Below are 25,015 nucleotides of genomic sequence, written 5' to 3'. Positions count from 1 at the left end.
GTCATCATTTAAGGCACAAAAACTACTCGGTAAGGTTTGGGAAAGACTGTGATCGTTGATGATTTAGAGTGAGTCATGCTTGGCCGGCTGCAACAGGGATGATGAGTTAGAAGCGGAGTTTGCAAACTGGCAGCACTTTAGTGTGTGCGTCCGTCATGATTTACAGCTGGACATGTGAAACGAGAGCAGAAACTTCGCAATCATCCAGATTTTCTGTTGATCTCGAGATGGTTTTTTAACGTACTGAAGCATCCGTGCTCTGCTTTGTCGTAGTTCACTTGGTTTGATTCACTGTATTCTGAAAAGAACTGGTGAAATAGCTCGTCAGGATTCTGTTAGTTGCAATTTTCCCCAAAGTCTGAAATGTGAATGGACTATAAACGTATAGCCTTTCAACCTCAATGGTAGGAAGATGCGGGTTCATCCATTGTCGGCGCTACGAGAGCGTAATAAAACAACAAACCGCTCATCTGTTGACCTCTTCGTAAGGTTCATAGTGTCGTCAAACTACAGTTCCAGCATTTTTTACATTATTGCTATGAGAAGAATCTCCTCAACAACAACTTAAAAATTGGGGAGTTTATTAAACTGACGTTCTTTTCTTTGTGCATACGAGGTGAAGATCGATATAATGCATTTATTACAGTCATTACTTTGAAAGTGGAAACTCTGCATGTTTCACTTCGGTTGCTCAAGGATAAAAAAAAAAGGTTCATCTGACAGCGTTCGGTTCGGTCTTGGTGCTGAACGTGATACACAAAAAAAAAAAAAAGGCAAGCGAGATCGCTGTAAAAGATTAAGAGGCACATGTCTAAAAGGTGATCAAAGATCGGAGAGAACTGTCGTCAATGAACTTGAACAATCAGTCTTGGCAGGATGATTCGAGGTGTGGTTGGGAGAACTGAGCTGAAAGATAACACGATTGCAGCAAAACATCCAACTGAAACAAAATCATACAAATGAGTTTGCCTTAATGGGATATTCCGTGATATGCTAATCTATGCTAGCCTCTGGTCAAGAAGCTGTTGATACAAATACAAAGCCATTAGGTTACGTTCTTGATGGCCACAGAGGTTGAGCAAAGGTATCAAGGTTGACAAAGTGCTATTATTATTTTGTGGCACCCCGTCCTGGAGAATGCGCCCCCCCCCCCCCCCCCCGTCAGTGACGGCTGGTTCTGATGTCCTTTTGAGGATGAACGTAAATAAATCTGGTCGGAAATGGCGTAAAGAAACATCATCAAGATCAAGTTCAGACGTTTTCCTTCGATGGCTGTCTGTACATCCACGGTTACTAACAGCAGCACGACTTTTCATTCAATCACCAAAATGTAATGGGTCTCAGGCGGAACCCCCCACTACTTACTGACTCCCTCCACTGCAACCATGCACTCCCCTTGAAAAATCACCCAAAGTATTGTCGAAAATTCATCCCGAAGGGAAATAAGAAAAAAAGACAAAAAGCTGTGGGAGTGAAATCTATCACTGTTACCTTTTTAAAATCACGTTTTTGGGTCATTTCAAAATCTGTTATCGACATGGTTCTTGTGTCACTTAAACACTGACGCCCTCCTCTATCCATGTGTTGGCGCACAAGGCGGCGTAGGAACGCGTATCGTACCGGAGAACTTGAAAAGTCCCACAACTAGAAATGTGCAAATATTCTCAGGAAAAATGAGAGAATGTTACGTGGGAAGTGACCAGGGTTTCAGGGTTCAGGACAAGGATCAGTACCTTTTTCAGTGGAAAACGCCACCGATATCTGCAGGACAGCTACGCTCTCCTCCCCCAGTGAAATGTCCGAATGACGTTGATGAATACATCTGCCGAACCCCCGTCAGATACTCTCCAGGTGCAAGTGCGGGTGTGCTCCCCGGTTTATTGGGAGTCCTGTAACTTTTTTATGAATGCACATTCCCCAGCACGTCCACCTGTGCCCTCTGGTGTTTTCCAACGCCTTATAAAATGTTATGTCTGCCCCCCCCCACCCCCCATTTTCCACATCCTATGTTGACGTGTAGATATCACTGCTTGTGCACCTAAATGCTACGTCCCAGCTAACCTTTGTTTGTAGAAGTCCTGGCTATATATAATGTTCCTCAGCAGTAGAGAATGATGCATGAGGCGGTAAAGCACAAACCTTTATTAAACTCTGAAGGCCACCTTAACGGTTACACGAGTTTCAGTGTATTTGAGTCAAATGGCTTGGATTCCATCATGACGGTGTTAAAAGTGACGGTGTTTGACCCTCAGGATTGGAGGTGGAGCAGGCCAGTCCATGTTTGCATGATTCACAGTTGAAAAAAAAAGTCCTTATGTGTCTCCTCCTGTCTTCCTCCAAACACTTGAAGAGTAGTCCTGAGGAGAGTGCTCCAATAACTACTTTGTCGGCGTGCTGTGATTGGAGCAGGTGACCTGCTGGGGTGTGTGGCTGTATAGTTGTGACATCACAACCTTACGGAAGTCTCGACGGCTCGTTTAAAGGCGCAGTGTCTGAATACGGGCTGTGCTTCATTTCTCCGTGGACTGACCGTTTTGATGCTTTCCCAGTATTTATACAGCACCCAGACCTGCTTTATAATCGCACAAGACGTGGAGAGCTCACTTTCTACAATATGGGGCCTTTAAGCAGCTTAAAGCCCTACTCCGGACGAAGGCTTGAACATGCATCATCCCCCAGTGTGTGCAACGTTGCCTCTGTCTGCAGCCACTAAAGTATACTTGGCCTCTTGTTCTTGGATTTTAAAGCAACACTGACATTTTGGGAAAATTTGCTTCTTTTTTTTTTTGTTCAGATGAGCATGTTCATCTCTGTGCTTTCAGTATAGTTCCAGGATTTGTATATCCTGGATTTGTTCAGCACAGAGGAAGCCAGGGCAAACTGTCAGCTTAGCAGGGCCAGATTATCCTGCTTGAGCGCCCTGGGGCAAAAAGTTGACCACCCTGACTTGATCCAACATCCTGCAGAGAGGTTTTCTCTATTTTTTTTCCTTTTTCTTTCACCGTTTGGGTGATCTTTTAGCAGAGCAGTGGAATCTGAATTCCTCTCGAAGGTACTTAATATTGTTGCCCATCTTGTTAATGTTTTTTTCCCCCCCACATTCTTTCACATTTGTTTCGCAGATTTGTGACGTACAGTGTCACCAGGGTGAATTGGGAATATGGACCTTTTTAAGCACAACATCAAGTTGAATGATGAAGGTCTTTAAAGTAGTTTTTAACAACAACATTAGGTGACCTTCAGTAGTGCATATTACCGGTTGGTAGTCCAGCCCGGTAGCCCAGCTTCAAAGGCATGACAAACACGTGTCATCCTTACACTTGCACAAGTTCAAGAAGCATGTGGCAGCCCTGCACTTAAATCACGACGATGCCACCGTGGATGTTTGCATTAAGGCGCTTTCGGTGCCTGGTAACCACCGCGGCATGCAGCGGCCTTAAGGAAGAACTGAGGTAATGGGTATTTTGCCGCAGACGCTCTCTGATCTCGGTCCCATACAGACTGCCCGGTCAAGATTTCCGACATCTCTTACCTCCTGTTAAATGTTCAATAAAACTAACTTCAGCTTATAGTGCCCTTGTGCACAGTAGAATCCTTGGTAATTGTTATAAGGAGCCACGTGGGTCTGTTTATCCTGGTTTTCCTAACCCTGGAGGTGCCAGCGTCTAGCGTCCACTTGTAGGACCACCAGACACCCTTTAAAGACCTCCAGCGTCATGTCTTGGCTACTTGCTGCGTTGTCCTGAGTTGATCTACAAGTGTAATAGCTTGGTTCCCTGTGCTGGAGATGTGGTCCTGGAGAACCCCCCCCCCCACATCTGCTCTTGATCAAAGTGCACGCACACAGTTAGTGGAGATTCCCACAGAGTAATAGGCTGTGGGAAACTACTGATTTTATGATGCGTCTGTAATATGTTTTCAAAAAGAGTAAAAACAGACTGGAATTGAGAAAATCACTTCTGTTCCCTTCAGTGGTCAATGAATTGCTGGTACACAACTTGCATGCTTTACTTAGACAACAAAACATGCGACAATACAGCAGAGCTGCAACGATTACTGCAATGATTGCAAAGAAAAAAATGAAAAATGAGTTGCCAGCTATTTTGATAATCGATAAACCGTCAAGCAAAAGTGTCAAACGTTTGCCGGCTCCAGCTTCTTAAATGTGAGGATCTGCTGCTTTTTCTTTTTTCTTCCAAGAGTCTTTGGGGTTTTGGAGGCGTCACTTTGGGCTCGGGGGAATTATTTTTAATTTATTTTATATTTTATTTTATAGACTAATAGACTAAGTAATCGCTGTTTGCCGCCCTACAAAGAGGTTGCTGAGACCTTGAGAGACCTGAGAAAGTCCTGAGAAGTGGTGCTTGTTTCAAAGATATGGGAATTGGCCTGTGTCCAATGAGTTGTTAAAGGTCCCATATCATGCTCGTTTCCAGCTCTGTATTTTTATTCTGGGAGTCCACTAGAGCAGCTCTGCATGATTCACAGTTCAGAAAAAGTCCTTATGCATCTCCTCCTGGCCCTTCATGCAGCCCCTCAGCCCCCCCCCCCCCTCTGTCTGAAACAAGCCGTTTTACACAAACTGAACAACCTCCAAACACTTGAAGAGTAGTTCCTGAGCAGAGCGCTCCAATAACTGAGACAGACTGAGCGGGTGGATGAGCGTCCCTGTACTTGGTGGGTGGTGCTGTGCCAGGAGCAGATGACCTGCTCGGGGGCGTGGCTGAGTGTGATTGTATAATTGTGACATCACAACCTCACAGGAAGTCCTGACGGCTCATTTAAAGGCACAGTGTCTGAATACGGGCTGTGTTTCATTTCTCTGTGGACTGAGCGTTTTGATACTTTCCCAGTATTTATACAGCACCGAGACCTGCTTTATAATCAAACAACACATGGAGAGCTCACTTTCTACTATATGGGACCTTTAAAGGCAGAATGAGTAGGATTTTCCTAAAATCAAGAATCATCACTTCTGGCCCATTAGAAGTCGTGGGGGTGTCTATATGTGTAAAAAACGTAGCAACCAGGTGCCAGATCATAAGCAGCATCCAAGAGGAAGCTACGAGCCGGGAGGAGGGGGCCCAGCTCTGAAAGTTCTGTTTACAAACGGCAACCGACAAATCCTACTCATTCCGCCTTTAATGATGGCAAGAATACCGTCAGATTTCTTTGTAACATAAATCAGGAGATTAACATTTACAGCCTGAAAAAGAAAAAAGAAAAAGAAAACATGGATGGAATTTATTGATGTCTACTAATCAGTCAACTAGCTAACCACAGTGGGGTCTTCAGCTGCAGCTCTCGCATGTAATGAGTTTAGCAGCTGCGAGTCATTAGTTCAGGGTTTCAGTGTGGTACTTAAAGCCCAATCGGGCAGAACAGTCAGTCGGTTATTAGACACAGTAGGTTGCTGCTACCAGAGCCCTCACATCAGAGTGAACAATGTTAACTGACCACAGTGCTTTCATTTCTTTACTGATATAGCCACTATATCATTTTATGCATGCTGTTGTTTAGTGTAGCGTTGGGTATGTCGTTCTTATTCAATTATACTTATGAAATGACATACGTGGAAGGTTTTCCTCCTCCTTCTTCCTTTTTTTTTTAAATTAATTTAATTTGACTGAAGATCATTTATTTCACATATTCAGGAGTTAAGAACTCTCTACAACTGTTATGAATGCACTCGCGCAAAGCAAGCGTACGCTAAGACCCCATTTACACCGAGTCAGTTCCAGCTAAGTGTAAACGCATCCGAGAAGCATTCAAGACGATTGCTCAAACCCCCTCCATATGTGGTGGCGATTTCCACACATGCAATATACAATAAGAGGCACACCAAGCCGCTGTAGCGTTCATCAGATCCCCGATCAGTTCAACCGCTGAATGACCCGTGTGGCAGTATTGAGCGCTGATCCACGTGGGGGATCTATACGTGATCTTTTGTCTTGCTAAGTGGTTCATAAATGAGGTGAGTTCATGCAAACCGCTAAAGTGCTAAAGGTTCTTCTTCTGGTGTTTTTTTGGCGGTTACCGACCAGCCCCAGGTGCATGACCAGCTCCTCCTGGGCTGGAGGAGGGCCAAGTGTACATGGGGCCAATCTGACCGTGATTGGGATTCATTGTGATACTTTCAGGTTGCATGAAAGGGGAAGGGAAATTCATTCACCAAACATACTGACAAAGCAACGTGGCGTTCCTTTGTTTATTTTGCAGAGTGGAGGGGACTGGCGAAGTCGAAGACGGAATGGGGGAATTGTGGGATACCGTTATGTTGGGTTGTGGGAATGGTGAAGCATCTGGGGGAAAATAACAAATCACACATTGCTCATAAAAACTAAAAAAAACAAAACGTAATTACATGACTCCATCAAAGACGCCCACGGGCCACACGTGGCATTTACTGACCGTCGACAGCTAGCTTAACGTTAGCCTCCGCGGCGGCGCACAAGCTCTCCAGAAGTCCCGAAACCTCGCAGTGAAGCGGCGAGGGTTTACACACCGGGAGTTAAGCTAAGCTAACACATTAGTAACTGGAACGTAATTACTGAATTTCAAATTGTGCGCCACTACTACTGCTTACACTACAATTCTCCAAGCATAGGGTAAACACACCGGTATTTATGATGCCCGAAATAAAATAAAAAAATACAAAAGCAATCAATCCACATGAATTGTCCTCCGTACCTTTTGAAGCTCATATCTGAATCTAGTTTAATTCAAACCGTTGATGGCTGACGTTAACTGATAATTGGGGCGTCAAAGAGAACTTCCTGTATTTTGCGGGGTATTTCTACATGCACGCTTAGTATTCCCATATGTGGTGTATGTTTTTTGTTTTGTTTTTTCTCCATGTGTTCCTGCTCCGCCAGCTTGCACTGTGGCTGGGCTTTCCCGGGCCACCATGAACAGCGCCTAACCAATGTTATGTAACTTGAAACCCCCAAATTAGCAGTTTTTTCGTCCGTCTCGGTTTTGCAGCTTTTAGTTGAGTTCGGGAAAGATGCTCTCTGCGTGACCGCAAACATCAGAGGGAAGATTTGTTACTTGTAAACAAAGCCGCCAGCATTGTACCAGCGTGGACGTAAAATGTGGGTAAAAACCCTTCATCGGGTGCTCACTAATTACACTTTAATGAAACGCTGCGAGTCAACAATAATGGTAATATCGAATATTAAATACCACCAAATAGATGACAGCAGACAGCTTTTTAAAAAACAAATTATGGCGTAGAGAATCAGTCAAGATTTGTGAGGGCAGACGGGGTGGCGTGCAACACAGGTCCCTGATCCGATTCAAACCAGGGATGTTACAGTTAGCCACGTGTTGTGTTTTTTAATGAATTACTTCATGAAAGCCTGTTATCTCAGGCGGGAGTTCAGTCTCCTGCCGCTGAACATGGCGGACCACCCTGCTCCATGCAGCCAACCCTAATAGAATTGAATTGGTGCGGTTTTTTTTCGGTGGAAAAGATGGTGTCCAACGAGGTTTTTCCACCCAAACGTGAGCACAGTTCAGGGGCAGCACTGAATATTTGTTTAGTTTGGAAAACTGTCGGATGTTGAGATATTATTGGTATCGTTGGCACTGGTCAGGTTTTAATTTGTGGCGGTGCGTAGGCCCTGTACTGATTTGTTTGTTAAACAGCTGGACACGTTTCTGGTTGAAACCGGTAATATGTTGTGCATACAGCGGTGACTTTCCAGTCTGGTATTTAGCAACAGTGAGTACGGAGTAATTAAGACAAATTGTAGGAAAGTTGGTGACTCAACATTTGTTTTCCAGGTTTTTTTTGACACGTGCAGTGCACTGTTTTTTGTTTTTTTTTCTTTCTGTCCTTGGTAATAGATGCTAGAAATCACACATGCAACCCTTCCACTTGAATAAAAAGGTTTTTTTTTCATTCAAATGCCTCCTCGGAGACATTCCTTGGCATATCCTGGCACCAAAAATGTCCCAGCTAGTATCCAAAGACATAAAGAGGTGTAAGAGAGGTAAATTAATGCTAAATAATAATATGCATGCCTCACGTATCTATGAGTAAAATCATTGCTATGTCCATTCATAATCAACCGACCTATAAGATGCATAGTAGCCTGTCTTTCCCCACCACCACCACCACCACCCGCCTTAAGGATGGCAGTGTCTCTCAGCTCGTCCATCCCAACACTTCCAGAGTCCAGAGAAACATGCTGTGTCTTTACAACACCTGTCCAAATTGTGCGTGGATACTTACGGCGCCTAAGGAATACGTTGAACCCCCTTGACAGCCCCTGTAGCTTCCGCTATCAGGTTAAATATTTCTCCTTAACCCAACATTTTCACCCATGACATGGGGCCTGGAAAACTAACGGCCATTCATAAGGACGACGCCGCACGTTAATCAGCGCTTCTCTGAACACCAGGCCGGCTAATTTTCACCTGCAGGCCTCTGGCGAGATGTCTTGAAAATCTGAATGTTTTTAATGACCTTACCGCGACTTCTTTTCCCAAGTTCCGTACAGTACGTTTCATTATTACTCCAATTACGTTAATGCTTCCGAGGGAGCACACTATTCCTTGGTCATGAGTGTTCTCTGCCCATAGAGGTTTTCATGAAGGCCGCATATTCTTTCCTTGAAATGATGTGGGTGTGTTTTTAAATGTGAGCCGCCGGTCGTGTGCTGTCTCCTCCAGGGATCTACCTGTTGGACATGATCTACATCGACTCGGCCTATCCCGCGTCAGATAGCATCATAGAGACGGAGCAGCGGACCAATCAGATGAACAACCTTCTGAGGGTCATCTCCGACCTGCAGATGTCATGTAACTATGGTAAACAAGTAACATTATCCAGTAGAAACAGTACAGTGCCTGCTTGCTTGAGATTGTTGATTTAATGTAATATTATACTTGATTTGGTGTTTCTAGACCAAAACATGAAGAGTTCAAAAAAATAAATTTCTAAACTCAAGGTTCACTTACTTGGCTATTGCCGTGGCTTTCAGCCATACCCTACAGCCTTCTTCAGCAGGTGGCACTTGCTCAAGTGTCATTATGTGACATAAGTACAGGTGGTAAATATAGATATTGTGATGGTTCAATATGTTTTAATGAGCTTGGGTCCCTGGGACACATCAAAATCTCAATATTTGGTCCCAAGATAAAAAAAAGTTTATGACCCCCGCAGCTTTTTTTTTTTTTTTTAATTTTTAACACTTTATTCATAGAGATATTTCATTTATCAGACAAGACATTGACATAAGCATCTCAAGACACCAACATGTACAAAAAGATAAGAAAAGGAATACTGGAAAGAAGCAAGAAAACAAAACCGACATCGACATCTGAAACAGGCAGATTGCAGAAAAAACAAACAAAAAAGCGTAGATATAGACCCCAAGCTTTAAGTAGACTAATGTCGTACAGAGTACAGAGCGCTGCAGGGACGACGTATTTTTGTTGGCTAACCCAGAAGTTAGCATCGCCCTGGTTCCCCTCGACTAAAAGCCAATGGGATTAAAAGTTTATGATACAGGTTTTGTTGAGCGAGATAATCTTCACTAATGAACGCCACTTTTAGGATTTTTGAAGCGTTAACGGAATCGCCAGAAGTAAAAAAGCTAACGTTAGGCTACAAACGAACTACACCATGATCACATTACTTCAACGTCACCACCGCTAAGCTTCACTTTGAAGAGAATATAGAGAGATATAGATATATAGACAGATAGATGTAGAGTACAAACACAACTAGTGAGTAGATGACTTTCCGAGTTCGGCGTGAAGACGTTAATGTAGTCGTCTCATTTAGCCGCCTTTTTTAAGACATGTAAAAGCTTCAAAGTTCATGAGTGGGGGGCATCTACTGACGTATTTTATGTCGGAGAACAAAACGTTGAAATCTCTTCAGCTTGTGTTAACCACAGACCTTATTTCAGGCATCTAACCAAAAACCCATTCAAAGAAACCCGCTGACTTCCAGACGAGGGAACCGGAAGTGTCTGTAACCCTAACCCATGCTGACTCATTTCCGGGTTTTAGGACTCGTTCCGGCAGCGCTCTGTTGTCCTCAAACACTGTCCACAGTTTTTCCTCCTTACCTCAAAGACCAGATCAAGAGGGTGATGTTGCTGATCGCCCAAATAGGCATGAATTCCAAGAACGTGCAAACAATTTTCTTTCTATTTGTATTCTCCTGTTGTTGTTGTTTTTGTGCACTTTTTTGATCGCACACTGAGGGAGGTAGTCAAAATGATTCCATACTACTTGGGAGTGACTTCTTCTTCTAACCCTGTCTTTCCTTCAGATCACTTGGTGACCCTGCCACATGTCCAGAAGTATCTGTTGTCAGTTCGCTACATCGAGGAGCTCCAGAAGTTTGTCGAGGACGACAACTTCAAGTAAGTTTCACCTCAGTGATTGTGGACACTCCTCCTCTGATGGGCCACGTTACCAAGACATGGACTCAAAACTCCGTCCACTTTGGTCACAATGAGAGCTTTTCTCTAGCACATGGAAACACGGAGGTTAGGCGTGAAATTAAAGGGGGCGGGGGGGGGGGTGCAGGAGGGGAAAAGGACAGGCAGCTGGTTTTATCTTTCTCCACAGGGAGTTCCTTCATCCAGCCGGCACTGATGACTTTCTCAGGCAGCGTCTCAGATCCTCCGCTCAGAACTAGGTCTTGTCTGTCTGCCCCACCACTCTTGACAGTTTGGGTTTAGCACTTGATGTTCGCACTCTGTGTTGGCAAGACTTGAAGCAAGATTATTTCACTTTTGAGAGGAGAAATCACACATTATTCCTCTCTCAGTTTGAAAGCTGAATTCACGAGCAGTAAATCACACCCTTAATCAAGTCACTGCACTCCAGCAGTTTACGGTGGTGTAATGTTGGCTAGCTAATTAATAATTTATTATTGAATCAGTTTGCTGACTTTGCGGCTCTTCTGTACTTGTTCTACTGAAACACTTTGTTAAATAGGGAACAGGGAAACACCCTTAGTGCGTAAATGAATGAATGAATGGACTTCCAAGACACTTCTTACATCATCTACAGGGGCAAGCCTTCTCTCATAGTGAATATATAAATTAAAGTCCCGGTCATTTATAAGTATCCCGGATCCACAAAAAACAAGGGTATCAGCAAAAGAGTGTAAGCAAAGCGGGGACCGAGCAGAAACTGCGCTGTAAGAAAGCAGGAAGCAACACGTATATTTACACATGTAGGGGGGCAACATTAGCATTCGTTCGGGGTCGTGTGAGTCCAATATTCACTCTCCTCCTCCCAGCTCTGCTTTGGTTTCCACCAACTCCCTAGAAGAATGTCCGGCTCTTTGCAGTAGCTGCTATAAATGCTACTCTGTGTTCGCCAGCTAGCCGCTAGTTTGACGAGTGCACGGGTTTTTAAGGGCCATGAAACCCAAAACGATGAGCTGAAAGAGGCTGAAATGCTCTGTAGAGCCGAGGGGAACTCCTGTCTCGTCTCGTTAGCGCAGCTTTAATTGCTACATATCTGGATATGGATTCATCTTTTCTTGCCTTCTAGTTGGTTTTGGAACAGTTTTTCTCTCTAAAATCTATTCTCGCGGCCGTCGTTTTGAGAACATTCACGGTAACCTTTCGGAAGGATCAATGTTCAAGACTGTTTAACCCCCTTCTACGAGACCCTAACAGACCTCGGACCTGCAGGATGACCGGAGCCTTTCAGAGGGCACCGTTAACCTGCAGTCGGAGAGGAAATGCACTTTCCAGACGTTGAAACGTGAGAGGAGCTTTTCCGCGCAACATGTGTGCGTAGGCGAGCCCCCCGGGGGCCTGTCGTCAGCTCTGTCAGTCAATAAAGCGTTAAATCAGGAGCTGCTCTGGGGTCAGCTGCCTGCGTCCAACATGACGGAGGCACCAGTGAAAAGCATTAAAGTATGTGTATCTGTTGCACCATTTTCCATTGTTGGACAAAATGAAATGGAACAACTGTGACCCCCCCACCCCCTTCCACCCCGGACCTGCCAGAAGAACACCCCTTCCCCACCAATCTGTATATGAGTGGATAGAGGAGAGTGTCAGTGTAGCAGCAAGGAGTGATGGGACATTCTGAGCTTTAGTAATGTTAAAATTGATAGTGCAACATGAAAAGAAAGTTCATATTACTGGATTTGTCACTCCTGTTATTATTCTATGAATACTTCTATTGTCTGTTTTGTTTCACCATGGATTCAGTGAGTTAGCTGTGGGCTACAACTTCAGCCCCATTAGCCTTATATTTGTTGACATTTTGTCAAATTGGCACCATGGAAAGTATACCAAATTAGCTATTAGCGCTTCCTGTTTGCAATGTACCCGTGGATGTAGAGCCTATCACTGATTAACGAAAGAACATTTACCAAACGTGACCAGGGTGTCTTATCTTACCAGGGTATTAGCATGATTGCATATTTATTAAAGAACATGTTTTTCTTTTAGAGCAGATTACATCATTCCTTTACTTCTACAATGCCATAGAAGATTGCTTGGATCTTAAAGAGCACTAGTTTGTTGTTAGTTTTTAGGCCTTACGTGCTGTTCTTTTCCCCCAACCAGTGCAAATTACAGGGATTGTTGGTGGGAGGCAGGTGAGGGATCAGGTGCTCATTGCTGCCACTGCAACTCCTACTGTTTGTTGCTGCTACTGCTGTTTATTTTGTTTGGATTTCTGCGTTAGACCATGGGCGCCTACACCTTCCTCAGGTCAACAGAAGCAGTTAGAATAAGGAGCGACGGTACACATGGAATTGTTTTATGACTGAATCGAGAGAGAAAAAAGAAAGGAGGGGAGGAAAAAAGTGAATTCACCAGCAAAAATGTCTCAGCTTCCTGAGACCTGACAGCTGTTATTTATTATACACTACAAAAACAAGTCTAGCAGCACTGTGATACTGTACTTAGGGAAAGAGGTGCTTTGAGCTAAACGCTAACTTCACAATGCTAACATTCTGATGTATAGCAGGTGTGATGTTTCCCACGTTCATCATCTCATTTTAGCACATTCGCATGCTAACATTAGCTAATTAGCACTAAATACAAAGTACAGCTGAGGCTGGTGGGTATTTGGCCATAAACCAAAGTACTGGACAAGTTTCGGGGCAATCCACCCTAAAGTTGTTGAGGTAGTTCAGTGTGGACCAAAGTGGGGGAACCGACAGACAGACCAACACTTGCGTCCACAGAGCCATGATGCCAGCACGGCTCACAATTCAACAGTGATAGCAACTTGTACGGACTTTTAGTTGGCAGTCCCAGCCCACGCTCTTGTCTACCTCATTCTTTCTGGTCCCCCAGAGCACCCGCACGCCTCCTGCCAAACTGCGGCTCAAAGGGAAAGAATCCCATGGCGACATTGAGATTTTCATGCTCTATGAGTAACGCCAAATCCAGCCAAAATCATGTAAAATAACACGCTTAGGTTTAATAACTCGTATAATCGTGGTTCACCTTGCGATGCCACTGGAGGTGGTCAACGTGAAATCAGAAACAGAACATGAATCCGTTCATTTCTACAAATCTGGGTATAGTGCAGCTGTTTCCAGATGAGACGGCCTTTTCAAAATAGTTTCTGGGCTGTGTTGCACAGAGCATTACTAATGACAGCAGTGGCAAGAGAGAAAACAGATGAAACCAGGCTGATTGTATGATGTAATGCGGACATTACACGTGACAGATTGTGTTCGCATGGCACTCCCCTTCTGTGTTTCTTTGGAGCCCGCACTTTAAACAGTCATCCATAAACACAACCAAACCCACTCTCCGCTAATTACAGTGACAATGTTACCCACAGTTCCTTCCAGCTATGGTGTTTCAATAAATACTTTCCAATGCGGTGATGAGGGGCAGAATCCCATTTATTGGGACTATTCCCTGTGCTGGTAGACCGAACTGAGCATGTGCAGGCAGCAGGAGGGACTCAAAGAGTGAGGAGAGTGTCTCACGGTCAACACTACTAACAACAACTGATTTCTTCTATTCTTTTGGCATATTTGTCGCACTTAATTGTTTCAGCTCTTCAAAATAAGACAACCCGAGTGAGCGCAAAATACAAGTTTTTAAATGATCATTTCGTTTACCGAAGGGAAAAAAGTCCTCCAACACCTGTATCACCCATGTGAAAAAGTAGTTGCCCCCCCTTAACTTAATAACTGGTTGTGCCGCCTTTAGCGGAAATAACTGCAACCAAACACTTCCAACAACTGGAGATCAGTCTTTCACATCGCCGTGGAGGACGTTTGGCGAGCAGCTCTACCATCATTGGTGGGTCCTCGAGCATGAACCGCCCGTTTAAGGTCCTAACTGGACTCAACTGGATTCAAGTCAGGACTTTGACCAGGCCACTCCACAACCTTAATGTTGTGTCTTTTGAGCCAACCAGAGGCGGACTCTGCTCTTGCGTTTTGGATCCTTTGCCTCGCTGCGCACAACCCAAGCTTCAGATCACGGGCTGATGACCGGGCGTTCTCCCTTAGTATTTTCTCACGGGTTACGTCAGTTATGGCAAGTCGCCCAGGTCCTGAAGCGGCGAAACATCCCCACGCCATCACCCTACCACCATGTCTGACTGTCGGTATGATGCTCTCATCGTGGAATGCTGTGTTAGGTTCACGTCGGATGTAACGGGACCCTTGTCTTCTAAATAAAAGGGGGTCGTCAATGTGGCAATTATTTGGCAAATGTGAGTCGGCCTTGTTTAGCAGTGGTTTTCGCCTTGCAACTCTCCCATGGATACCGTTTTGCCCAGTCTCCTCCTTATGGTGGGATAATGAAGCCTGTGTTGTTCTTTCAGCTTCATTATTTGAAAATGGTTTATTGTTTCTGTTTATTTAATGATGTTGGCGCTTTGGAAACTATTTAACACTGCATCCAAATCTCATCATTTCACCAATTTTAGACTGAGAAAAACCAGAAAGCTGGGCAGAACCCCTGTTATAGTTATGAAGGAGGTAGCCATGGATGTATTATTATATATAGAAGTGGATGGCGCCCAATCACTTGAATGAAAATAGCTTGCCGAGCACATCCGCCAAAAATGTTGCGTGTATCCAGCTCTCTCAATACATCCATGGGTGTGTAGTGGTATGATGAAATCACAATTAAAAACATTTAAAGAGTTCATATTTTCTTGAGGGTGTATGGACGTTTGCTTCTGGGACATGGTCAGTCCAGGTAGATTTTCCATACCTTTGAATTGGCAAACCAAAACCAGAAATTACACTCCAAATCATAATTGCCCAACCATGCCCTTCACAATGTGCTAACAGGGTGCCTGTTTCTGTTTTGCTGACAACACTGTTTAGTTTGTGTGGCGGCGTAAGCCGGACAAATAAATACCGTTAACTACCAATGTCAGATTGGTCGAGTGTTTATGACACAGGTGGGATATTTTAAAATGTATTTAAGGGAAGAAAAGTGTAAAAATACACTTGGGGCACGTGAAAACTTTCCTAACTTACTAAGGCCGTAATTTTAAAATGCTGGCATTGATATCACACGCGGTGAGTGTGTGATGTATTTCTGTCTGAACAGTAGTAACTATCAGCCAATGGGCGAGCAGTTGTGTCTCATGGAAACTGTTTGTGTTGCAGGCTGTCTCTGAAGATTGAACCTGGCAACAGTTCCCCTCGCATCGCTTCATCCAAAGAAGACCTGGCAGGTAGGACAGACATGTGGTAGAGCTGCACTGACGCCAACAGCCTTCCAGTGTTTCGCCCCTTTTATTGAATGTTGTGTTTTTCATTTTATATGTCAGAACAACAAAAGAATGCGTTCCAGGCACCATCGCAGCAACACAGTCATTGAAAAGTCACGGAGAGTAAACCTTCATTTAACTTTACGTAATCATAAGTATAGCTAGAGTTACCCATGAATTGTAGCAAGCAACAACGAATAGGAAAAATAAGTTTGGTAAAGAAGGCAAACCAACCACAGGTTTTATTATTTAAATGACTGTCTGATACATTTTGTTCATCTTCTCATTGGCGTTAGAGGACCTTGGGGCCAATCTTAGCAAATCCTGACCTGATGGTCAGAGTGAGGTGCCGTTTCGCTTTCAAGTCATTATTTAGTTTGACAGTGTCTTCGTGTCCCATCAACATTGTTTTCAGTCAACACAGAAACCTTTGGTAGCAGTCGCTAGGAGCAGTTCATGTTTATTATAGAAATAAGTTGATTTAAATAGTTAAACACTTAAAATAATAGTTTGATATTTTGGGAAATGCGCTTATTTTTCTTTTTTGCCAAGGAATGGATGACAATGTTCCCCCACTCACGATCTCCGTCTCATGTCTGCACATTAAACATGACTCTACGGCCAGCAGCCGCTTAGCTTAGCATAAGGATAATGTATTATTCGTCATGTAGTGTTAATCATGTAAATAAAAAAAATGGAAGGAGACCTAGAACAGAGCCCTGAGGTACCCCACAGCCCAGAGGGACAGTAGGTTATGTGAAATTACTGAGAGTAAACTGATTGTTTGAGAGGACGGAGATGAAGCACTCAAGAGCAGCGTCTCTCGATGACAGATTTAGATATTAAAAAAAAAAGAGAGATCCTGTTTAATAACCTGCTTGAGTCTCCCTTTATGAGCATGATGAGAAGCTGTTTTATCGATTTTTATTTTGATCAGGGCTAGCTGACTGTCCTGAGTGGACTACACAAACAACCAAACTGGTGTTCTCATTGTCATTGTCCTCTTCCATCGTCCCTCGTCGTCTCTGTGTCAGTGAGGACATCATTATGGCTTGAAGTTCAAATAATGTGTTCCTCAACAATTACTAGCCATTGGCCCCATTGGCCCTCCCCAATTTCTTGGCAGTAGCTTTTTTTATTTGCTGTAATATAATTTTTTTATAACTTTTTTTAGATAAACTGAACAACGTCCAAAAAGTGAGTGGATGAGCGTCCCTGTACTTGGTGGGTGGTGCCTGGAGCAGATGACCTGCTGGGGGGGGGGGTTTGGGGTTATTAGATATGAGTTATTAGATATCAGTTATGGGAGACCCATGCCTCGCTCTTTCGGGTCGCTGGAGTTTTGCCACGTCTCTCCCTTACTTTAAATTGAACACATCAGAGTTTCTGACTGCAGGTCAAATAGAATAGCTGTTTGCTTGCCCTCAGGGGACAGAAATGTGCGTCACCTCCATGTGCTTCTCATCCGCACGATGGAGGACACAACCTACCAACCATACAGAGCTTATTAAAGAATTGCTCTGAGGCGCCACCAGCGTTCAGAGACTCCACAAGGCACCTTTTTGGATGAAACGAGCAAACAAAACAAATCAATGCAAGATCAGCGGCTGCAGCCCTAAAGGAGCGCCAGCAGGCGAGGCATCAGGATGGTCTCTCCGACACAGAGACTGGATGCAAGTGGCGTTAATTGGGTCAAGGCGGACTCATCAGCTTTCATGTAAACCTCGTCGGTTTGTATATAGTCATTCAATGTGTTTGCCATAAACCGCTCATCCACCAAAAGCACCTGGCTGCTCTTCACGAGCTGTCGCTGGCTTTAATATTCCGCTCTGTGCGTGCGTTCTAAGGATGTGTCAGCGTGGCAGACGGAGAGCGTCTGACTGAAACTACATTTGACTTTCAGATCAGTGGACCCGTATCGTTCATAGCCGCTTTGGCCAGGTAATTTGATCGGGCGGACTAAAACGTCCCATGAGCAAGTTAACGGCGCTGCTACTAGCAATCTTAACATGTCATGCCATTCCACTGCAGCGTCCTCGGGGACTCAACACATTGAACATTTTTTTTTTCCATAGACTCATGCCTCGCAGGCCGGCCAACCACATGGCGGGATTTGTTTGCGGTGGTTGCCATAGCAATCGCTACTCTCTCTCTCTCTCTCTCTCTCTCGTATTATTACAATTCAGCCAGTTTGTTGGTATTAATGTTTACAGAGTGACAGAGGTGCTTGTTGCCCGACTGACCGGACGGGTGTTGCGCAGTAAAGGGAAGGAAAGGTTTCGATTTCAGCGCATGTTGATTAACAAAAGCCTCCTCCTGTGCCAAGAGTGTAACGCGCTGCAGCCGCTCAAACACACACACACAGGACATCAGTGAATCATTTAGGAAGGAAGCGTGTGTCTGAGTTATTAATGGAAAAGTTTTTTTCGCCTCGGGGGTGAAAGTTTTGGTTTCTGTCACCAAACAAAGTTTCTCTCATGAACTTTTCCCTTTAAGACCAGTCTGAGCATGTGTTACAGCGAGAAAGAACTTGTGCTGGAACACGTATCCACGCTCACCGAGATGTCATTTTTATTCATTTTAATAAAGCGTAAAATGACGAGTGTGAGGCCGAGGCATAGCGTCCGCTTGCCTCCTGTGGCATACGGTGGGCCTGCTACTTTGACAACATCTGTTTTAGTGTGTGTTTGCGATGCATCTTAAGAGTTGCCGCCGCCGTGAAAAGGGCAATGTGCGTGAAGGTAATTCATTGATTTGTTCATTCACTGAGCCCAGAAACGTCTGTGTGGCGTATATGGAAAATGCAGCGCTTTCACTGGACTTTTTAAAGCTTACTGCGCAATCGTCCGGTCGCTGCCGGCTGGACTTAAAGGCCCCATTATCATGCTGATTTCCAGCTCTGTATTTTTGTTCTGGGGCTCCACTAGAGCAGCTCTGCATGATTCACAGTTGAAAAAAAGTCCTTATGTGTCTCCTCCTGGCCCTTCATGCAGCCCCTCAGTGCCCCCCCCCCTCTATCTGAAACAAGCCTTTTTAGACAAACTGAACAACCTCCAAACACTTGAAGAGTAGTCCCGAGCAGAGCGCTCCAATAACATAGAGAGACTGAGCGGGTGGATGAGCGTCCCTGTACTTGGTGGGTGGTGCTGTGCCTGGAGCAGATGACCTGCTGGGGGGGTGTGGCTGACTGTATAGTTGTGACATCACAACCTTAGAGGAAGTCCCGACGGCTCGTTTAAAGGCGCAGTGTCTGAATACGGGCTGTGTGGACTGAGCGTTTTGATCCTTTCCCAGTATTTATACAGCACCCAGACCTGCTTTGTAACCAAACAAGACACGGACATCTCACTTTCTACATATCTATATAATATGGGACCTTTAAATGAGTAGTCGGCGAAGGTGCAATCAAGCAAACGCTCAAAAACTACATTCCTAAAACTCAACTGCAATCAAAAGTGTACTTCAGTAAAGGCACAGAAGTATTAACAACAGTTGTTTTGAAGCCCGGTACAGAAATGTGTTTAGTTATTTTCCACCTTTAGAGATCAAGTGCAGCAAACATGCTGCCGTGTACATGGAAAATACAGTCGCACCTTTGTACAGACATAGTGGACTGAAGCTAATAACAGCTTGATACCCTCTTTTGACTTCATTTCACTCGTGTCCCCTTTGCCTTTTTCATTACTCCTCAGTGTCCAGACATCGAAGGAAAGCCTGTTGTTCGCAACCAACTCGCACATACAGTTGTGCTGCTGTCCCATCCCTCCATAATAGCTGCTGCTCCCCTCTCGCCGGTCAGATGATCGTCTTGGAGTTACATAACGTGGCAGAAAGAAGAAAAAAACAAAAACAAAACCCCGGCTGCTCTGGCCGCGTCCGCTGGCTCACCCAGCGTAAACAAGTGTCATGCACTTCGCACACGCTGCCAAACAGAAGAATTTGGTTTACTCGCTCGCTCTCCGTGTGCAACCAGCGGGCGTGAGATGGCACGGTGGGGAGCACGTGCGAGGACAAAAAAAACAAAAAACAGGTTCCTCCGTCTCTGTGTGTAAACAAGGCGAAAACACCCCCCACCCCCCCTCGGATGGTGATCATCCTGGGAATATTATCTCATCTGAACGATTGTGCTCCATCCATCATCATCTCTAATCATCTGTGTCTGGGGGAGCTTGTTACTGGGCCTCTCCTCTCGTGCCTGGAAGTTTCAGGCCGCAATCTGGCTAATTCGCCCAAGCTGTTTTGCAATGTCGTCGCAGCAGTTCAAGTAGCTGAGTAAGCGCGCACGTGCGTAGGGATTGGCCAAGAGCTAACGTCAATCACCTGGGACATGACTCTTCAGTGTCCAGCTGTCGCGTTTCCCCGCTTCGTCGAACCTGCCTGTCCCACCTGTGTGTGTGTGTGTGTGTGTGTGTGTGTGTGTGTGTGTGTGTGTGTGTGTGTGTGTGTGCGCATTTGAGACTTCCTGCTTCCGGCTGTGTGACGAAAACCATATCCACACGCATTATTAGTCAACTTAAGTACAGACGTTCCGCCACGAGCCTCCAGAACCTTTCCGTGTTCCAGTTCAGTTGGGTTGACATCTGTTGACCGAGAAGGATTCGCGTCACTTCATTAAACCGTTCACTGAACACTCTTTCAGGTTTTTACAGGTGTGCGTGGTGTGAGGTTTGATCACTTATTGAATCTAAATAGCTTATTGAATCTAATTAGCTTTAGCATTCGCAGTTAAAAGAGTAAGTGGCTGCATTTAAACAGTGCTTTCATCCAAAGCACTTTACAGCTTGCCCCGCATTCAGCCGTTCACAACACCGATGGCAGCGAGCTTCCCCACGCAAAGGTGCTGGCCTGACCCCCCCCCCCCCCCCCCGATCGGGGGCAATTCAGGGGGCCGCCCCAAAGGACAAGTCGACATGTGGACAGTAGGGGCTGGGGATGGAACCCACCAACACTACGATCAGTGGCGCTCCACCTCTGATTCAATTCAGACCTGCAATCACTTTCTGTCGGCTCGAAATATTGATTTCATGTATCTGACCCGTGGGCTGGACCCCCCCCAAACTCTCCCGGATACGGCCGCTCGCCGTCTTGCGCCGGTGACGTCATTAGGAGCCAGAGTCTGGGGGTGGAGCCGCATTATTGGGGTCCCGCCCATACACCCAAATCGCGAGCGCACCGCAGTCAATCTCAGCTGTCAATCATGATGTCACATCCCCTTATTACAGCATCAAATAACTAATTAAAACCAAACTGATCGGAAAAATCAGCGTGATAAGAGCTACCTGAACTTTGATACTTTGATTTTTTTTTTTTTTTTTGGTTTGGCCCATGTCCCATCCGCTAACATGGAGGGGGCGGGGCTTATGACCTATACTGCAGCCAGCCACCAGGTCCCCCTCAGGATGAGTTGCAATCCGTCTAATATTTGGGATATTTCAGTCTGGACCAAACATGTGGTCTCATCTCAAAGATGAGAAATAATTCCTCCTTTGCTAACTAATAATCTTTGACTGATTCACCAGTCAACAGAGTTTGCTTCGGCCTTCCGTCAGTTTACACACAGGATTACAACGTTAATGAGCTACAGCCGACGGAATCTGCCGTCGTGCCAGTGTTAGTTTGACTGCTAACTTTGCTTGAATGTTTTGCACGCCGTTCTCTTGCAAGTGAAAGTGAGAGAGTTGGACTCGGAAAGACTCGAGTCCGGGGTCTTTTGCTCGACGCGAACTGGATCAAAATGGTGCCGGTCGAAAACCCCGCCAAAAAAAAAAAAAAAGAAGTTCAGTGTCATTTTCAGAAAAATATCATGAATAAGCTTTTGGAGCCGTGACATTACAGAGTTTGTCGAAGCTAAATGGTTTTTGGGGCGAATTCGTCACCGTGTGGAGACCTTTGTGTACTTTGTGAGTGTTCGTGTACCCTGTTTTACACTTAGTTTGCTGAGTGTGCAGTTCTCCCGACAGCAAGCTGCAGCCACCCAAACCCAGCATGTGTCCTTACGCGCTAATAGTGGAGCCATTAAGGCACATTAAGGCGGCCTCTGTCCCAGAGACTGGCATTATCCTGCCACAGTGAAACGGATTCCTTAAATTCTGACGGTACCACATTATTTTCTCACATTTTTTTGGGGGGGGGGGGGGGGGTATTCAAATTTGAACAAATTCCACAGTACAGTGGGGATATATCTATCCACCAAAACACCCAACAGGCAAAATGACATGCGGCTGCCTGTATGTCCTCTACACGGTCTCAGCTTTTCCCTTACGCAGCAGTTTCTCCTTTTAATGAGGCTCTTAAGGTTTTAGCACCACGAAATGACTTCATACAAGCCAGAGAGCATTCCAAGCCGAGCGCGTTGAGCACAGACTGCCCCCGCCGGTGTCCGAGCTGGTCACGTCTAGCAGACTGAGCCGGGGCCCACCCCCCCCCACAGTGGGGTTTCCAGTGAGAGGGACCAGAGAGTGACTCAGAGGTTCCACTGTGCACATAATGCGCACACCATAACATCAGTACACCAGTGCAACACGGTGCTGCCCGGAGGCGCAGGGAACATGTAGATAGAGGCACTACGGTAGATGACGGCACTGGTGGAAGTAAGGAATGCAGAGGGGTCGTTCTGTGTCTCACTGGCTCCATCTAGTGGATTTAATAATATACACAGTCCCATTTAAAATCTGCTGTATTTTCTCCCATGACAAGGAATCTCTAAGTGTTTAGAATGCGTGTGTTCCTCACTTCCGGTCATTGGCACGCGGCTGCGGTTTCACATTATCTCCCTGTTCAGTCGTGTGGTGGCTTTTGGACAAAGAGGGCGAGCTGGGCTCCGTTATTTTCTGTTGCCCATGGCATTTTTTCGTCCCAGCACTTGTCACTCCTTTTTGTTTTGTATAAACGCTGTGAAACGCATCAGGACTTCACAGTTAAGAGCCCCACCACAAGTGTCCCACTAAAGTACAATATCAACTCATGTGGATCCTGTATTAATGCTATTGTTGTCGCCACGCCTTGTGCAGGCTTCTGACCACAACCGTTTGTAGTTCATATCGTTTTTCAAATGGCGTATTTTTCCGAAATAATGTTGCGTTTGCGATTGCATACAGGCCACAACGACCTCTATCAATAAGGTGGGGCGGCCTGCATGCAGCCTGAGAGGCAAAACCCGGGGCAAATTGAGAGGCTCCCTCTCCTTAAGGTCATTGCCATGAACGCATGGTGATGAATTAAGGTGACTGAGATGATAATGTGTCAACTTCTCTCTCGCGTTTGGACACTAAGTAAATCAACTTGAAAGGAGGATCGAGGATTTTGAGGATTTTGAAAAGTGACGTGCCAGTTTGTGTGTGTGTGTGTGTGTGTGTGTGTGTGTGTGTGTGAAAGCATTTCACTTGTCCGCGTGTGTGGTTTTCAGTGTAGTATGTGAATGAGTTTGGTTTCATATGTGTATGTGTGAGAGGAAAAAGCACATGCATGTATATGCACGGTAACTCTGAATAATGTCCCTTAACGGCCCCTCATGGCACGGCGCCTGCATGGATACGCTGGCGTTATTTCAAATTTGTGCCCAGAGCAACGGCGCAAATATTTACTGACCCTTTACTCTCGACACTAAAGGAAACCTCTACCTGCCATCTTGTCAACATGTAGAGATGCTTTGGACCGACAGCATAATCGATACGAAGTCATGTGAGCAGTGATGACCCGTTCCCTGTGTTTCAGGTCTGTCCGAGGTGTCCGCCTCTCTGAGGTATAACCGACGGCCCACCTGTCCCGATGCCTCTGTGGGGGTTCACATTCCCACCCCTCCTCCCTCTCACCACAGGAAGAGCCATAGCCTAGGAAACAAGTGAGTATGACAGGCCGTTCTCCTTAGCTCCAAAGCTAGATTCAGGATTTGAGTCAAAAGAAACAAAAGAAATCTAAATCCTAAGTGTTCAGTAAGATGAGGGACATCTAGTGGCAGCTATGGACAACTACAACAACAACAACAACAACAACGGTAAACTTGTGTCACACTGTAGCAATAAAAGGAGTTTGGGTAAAAGCTAGAGAAATGTAACAGTGGTGAAAGAAGTATTTAGTATGTAAGTATGATCAGAAACGTCATTTACGTATCAAAAGTAAAAAATACTCCTACTTATTGCTGAGTGAATCCTGTCACTGTTATATTTTTACTCTATATTTCTATAATACTGATTTGTTATCACTGATGCATTTAAGTACAAGCAGGACTTTGGTGGTGTAGCTTGGTCTAGGTAGGGCAAATTCTAAACTAGTTATTTTATATATTTATATAATAACGTATTTATTTAATAAGATATTTACTTTATTTTATAAAGTGACATATTGTTTGTGAGATCTTTTCGTTTTACAACACTGACTGTACAAACTAAAGCAAACAATGATAATAATATGACGATAATAATAATAATAATACCTGCCTCTACCAGGCGTACACCCGACTAGAGGTCTCATAAAAACCACCCTCCTGTGTGGGTGTGCCGAGCATTTCATTTGCAAAGTGACTATAGCTGTCAGATAAATATAGTACGATATGAAATCCAGCGAAGTATCACCATCAAGTCGCCTATTATTGAAATACTTAAGAAGTATTTTAACGTATTAAGTACAAATACCTATACTGGAGTAAGTGCACACCACTCCTACATGCCTAACGTAGTTAACAGCTGTTTGCACGCAGTTCTAAAGTGCAGTCGGTCACTTTGAGATATTCCGGTTAAACTCGACGTCAGCGGCTGAAAGGTGTCGCGTGCCGTAATGGACGCCACTGGCGTCTGCGGAGACACGTGCACACTCTCAAATCCCCAGCCAGCGCATCACTGGGTAATAATGACGTAGGAAAAAGGAGCAAGACTCCAAGGTTAGAATGAAAATGTATCTGAGCTTCTCGTGAGCGCGTGCAACGCGTTTGTAGGACCTTTCGGGGAGAAAAGAGAAAAGAAAAAAAAGCACCACCTGAAACCTGTTTCCCCCCTTTGTCGTTCGAAATGGCCGACCCCCTGTGCCCACAGCATGATGTGCCAGTACGGCATGTCGGAGAGCAGGAGTGCCACGTTTCCCATCGAGAAAGCTCGACACCTGCTGGACGACAGCTTCCTAGAGTCCCAGAGTCCGGTCAGGAACGATCCACACAGCACGTCGGTGTCCAACGGCCTGTCATTAGGTATGTATACATGTATACACTACACTCTGTTACTCTGTTCATGACAAAAACTAAACTGCTTCCCCATTAACCAGTTTCCGCTGATACTGTATTGACAATAAACAATGAAGCTGTCCTTGGTTGTTGTTGTTGTTGTTGTTG

General features: G+C 45.0%; 1 protein-coding gene across 2 annotated transcripts in view; it reads left to right on the top strand.

The window, feature by feature from the left end:
• The window catches only part of LOC139301204 (ras-specific guanine nucleotide-releasing factor RalGPS1-like), a 64,011-nt gene that overhangs the window by 33,452 nt on the left and 5,544 nt on the right, over positions 1–25,015 (top strand). For both annotated transcript variants that reach the window (XM_070924535.1, XM_070924534.1), the window contains 5 exons: positions 8,680–8,817; positions 10,292–10,385; positions 15,593–15,660; positions 23,410–23,536; positions 24,723–24,874. In XM_070924535.1, the coding sequence (XP_070780636.1) occupies positions 8,680–8,817; positions 10,292–10,385; positions 15,593–15,660; positions 23,410–23,536; positions 24,723–24,874 (579 nt within the window). The remainder of the gene's footprint in view (positions 1–8,679; positions 8,818–10,291; positions 10,386–15,592; positions 15,661–23,409; positions 23,537–24,722; positions 24,875–25,015) is intronic.

The sequence above is a fragment of the Enoplosus armatus genome, chromosome 18, assembly GCF_043641665.1.
Source record: "Enoplosus armatus isolate fEnoArm2 chromosome 18, fEnoArm2.hap1, whole genome shotgun sequence".
Taxonomy (NCBI): domain Eukaryota; kingdom Metazoa; phylum Chordata; class Actinopteri; order Centrarchiformes; family Enoplosidae; genus Enoplosus; species Enoplosus armatus.
The sequence above is the reverse complement of the archived record's forward strand: the minus strand, read 5'-3'. Positions and strand labels throughout refer to the sequence as shown.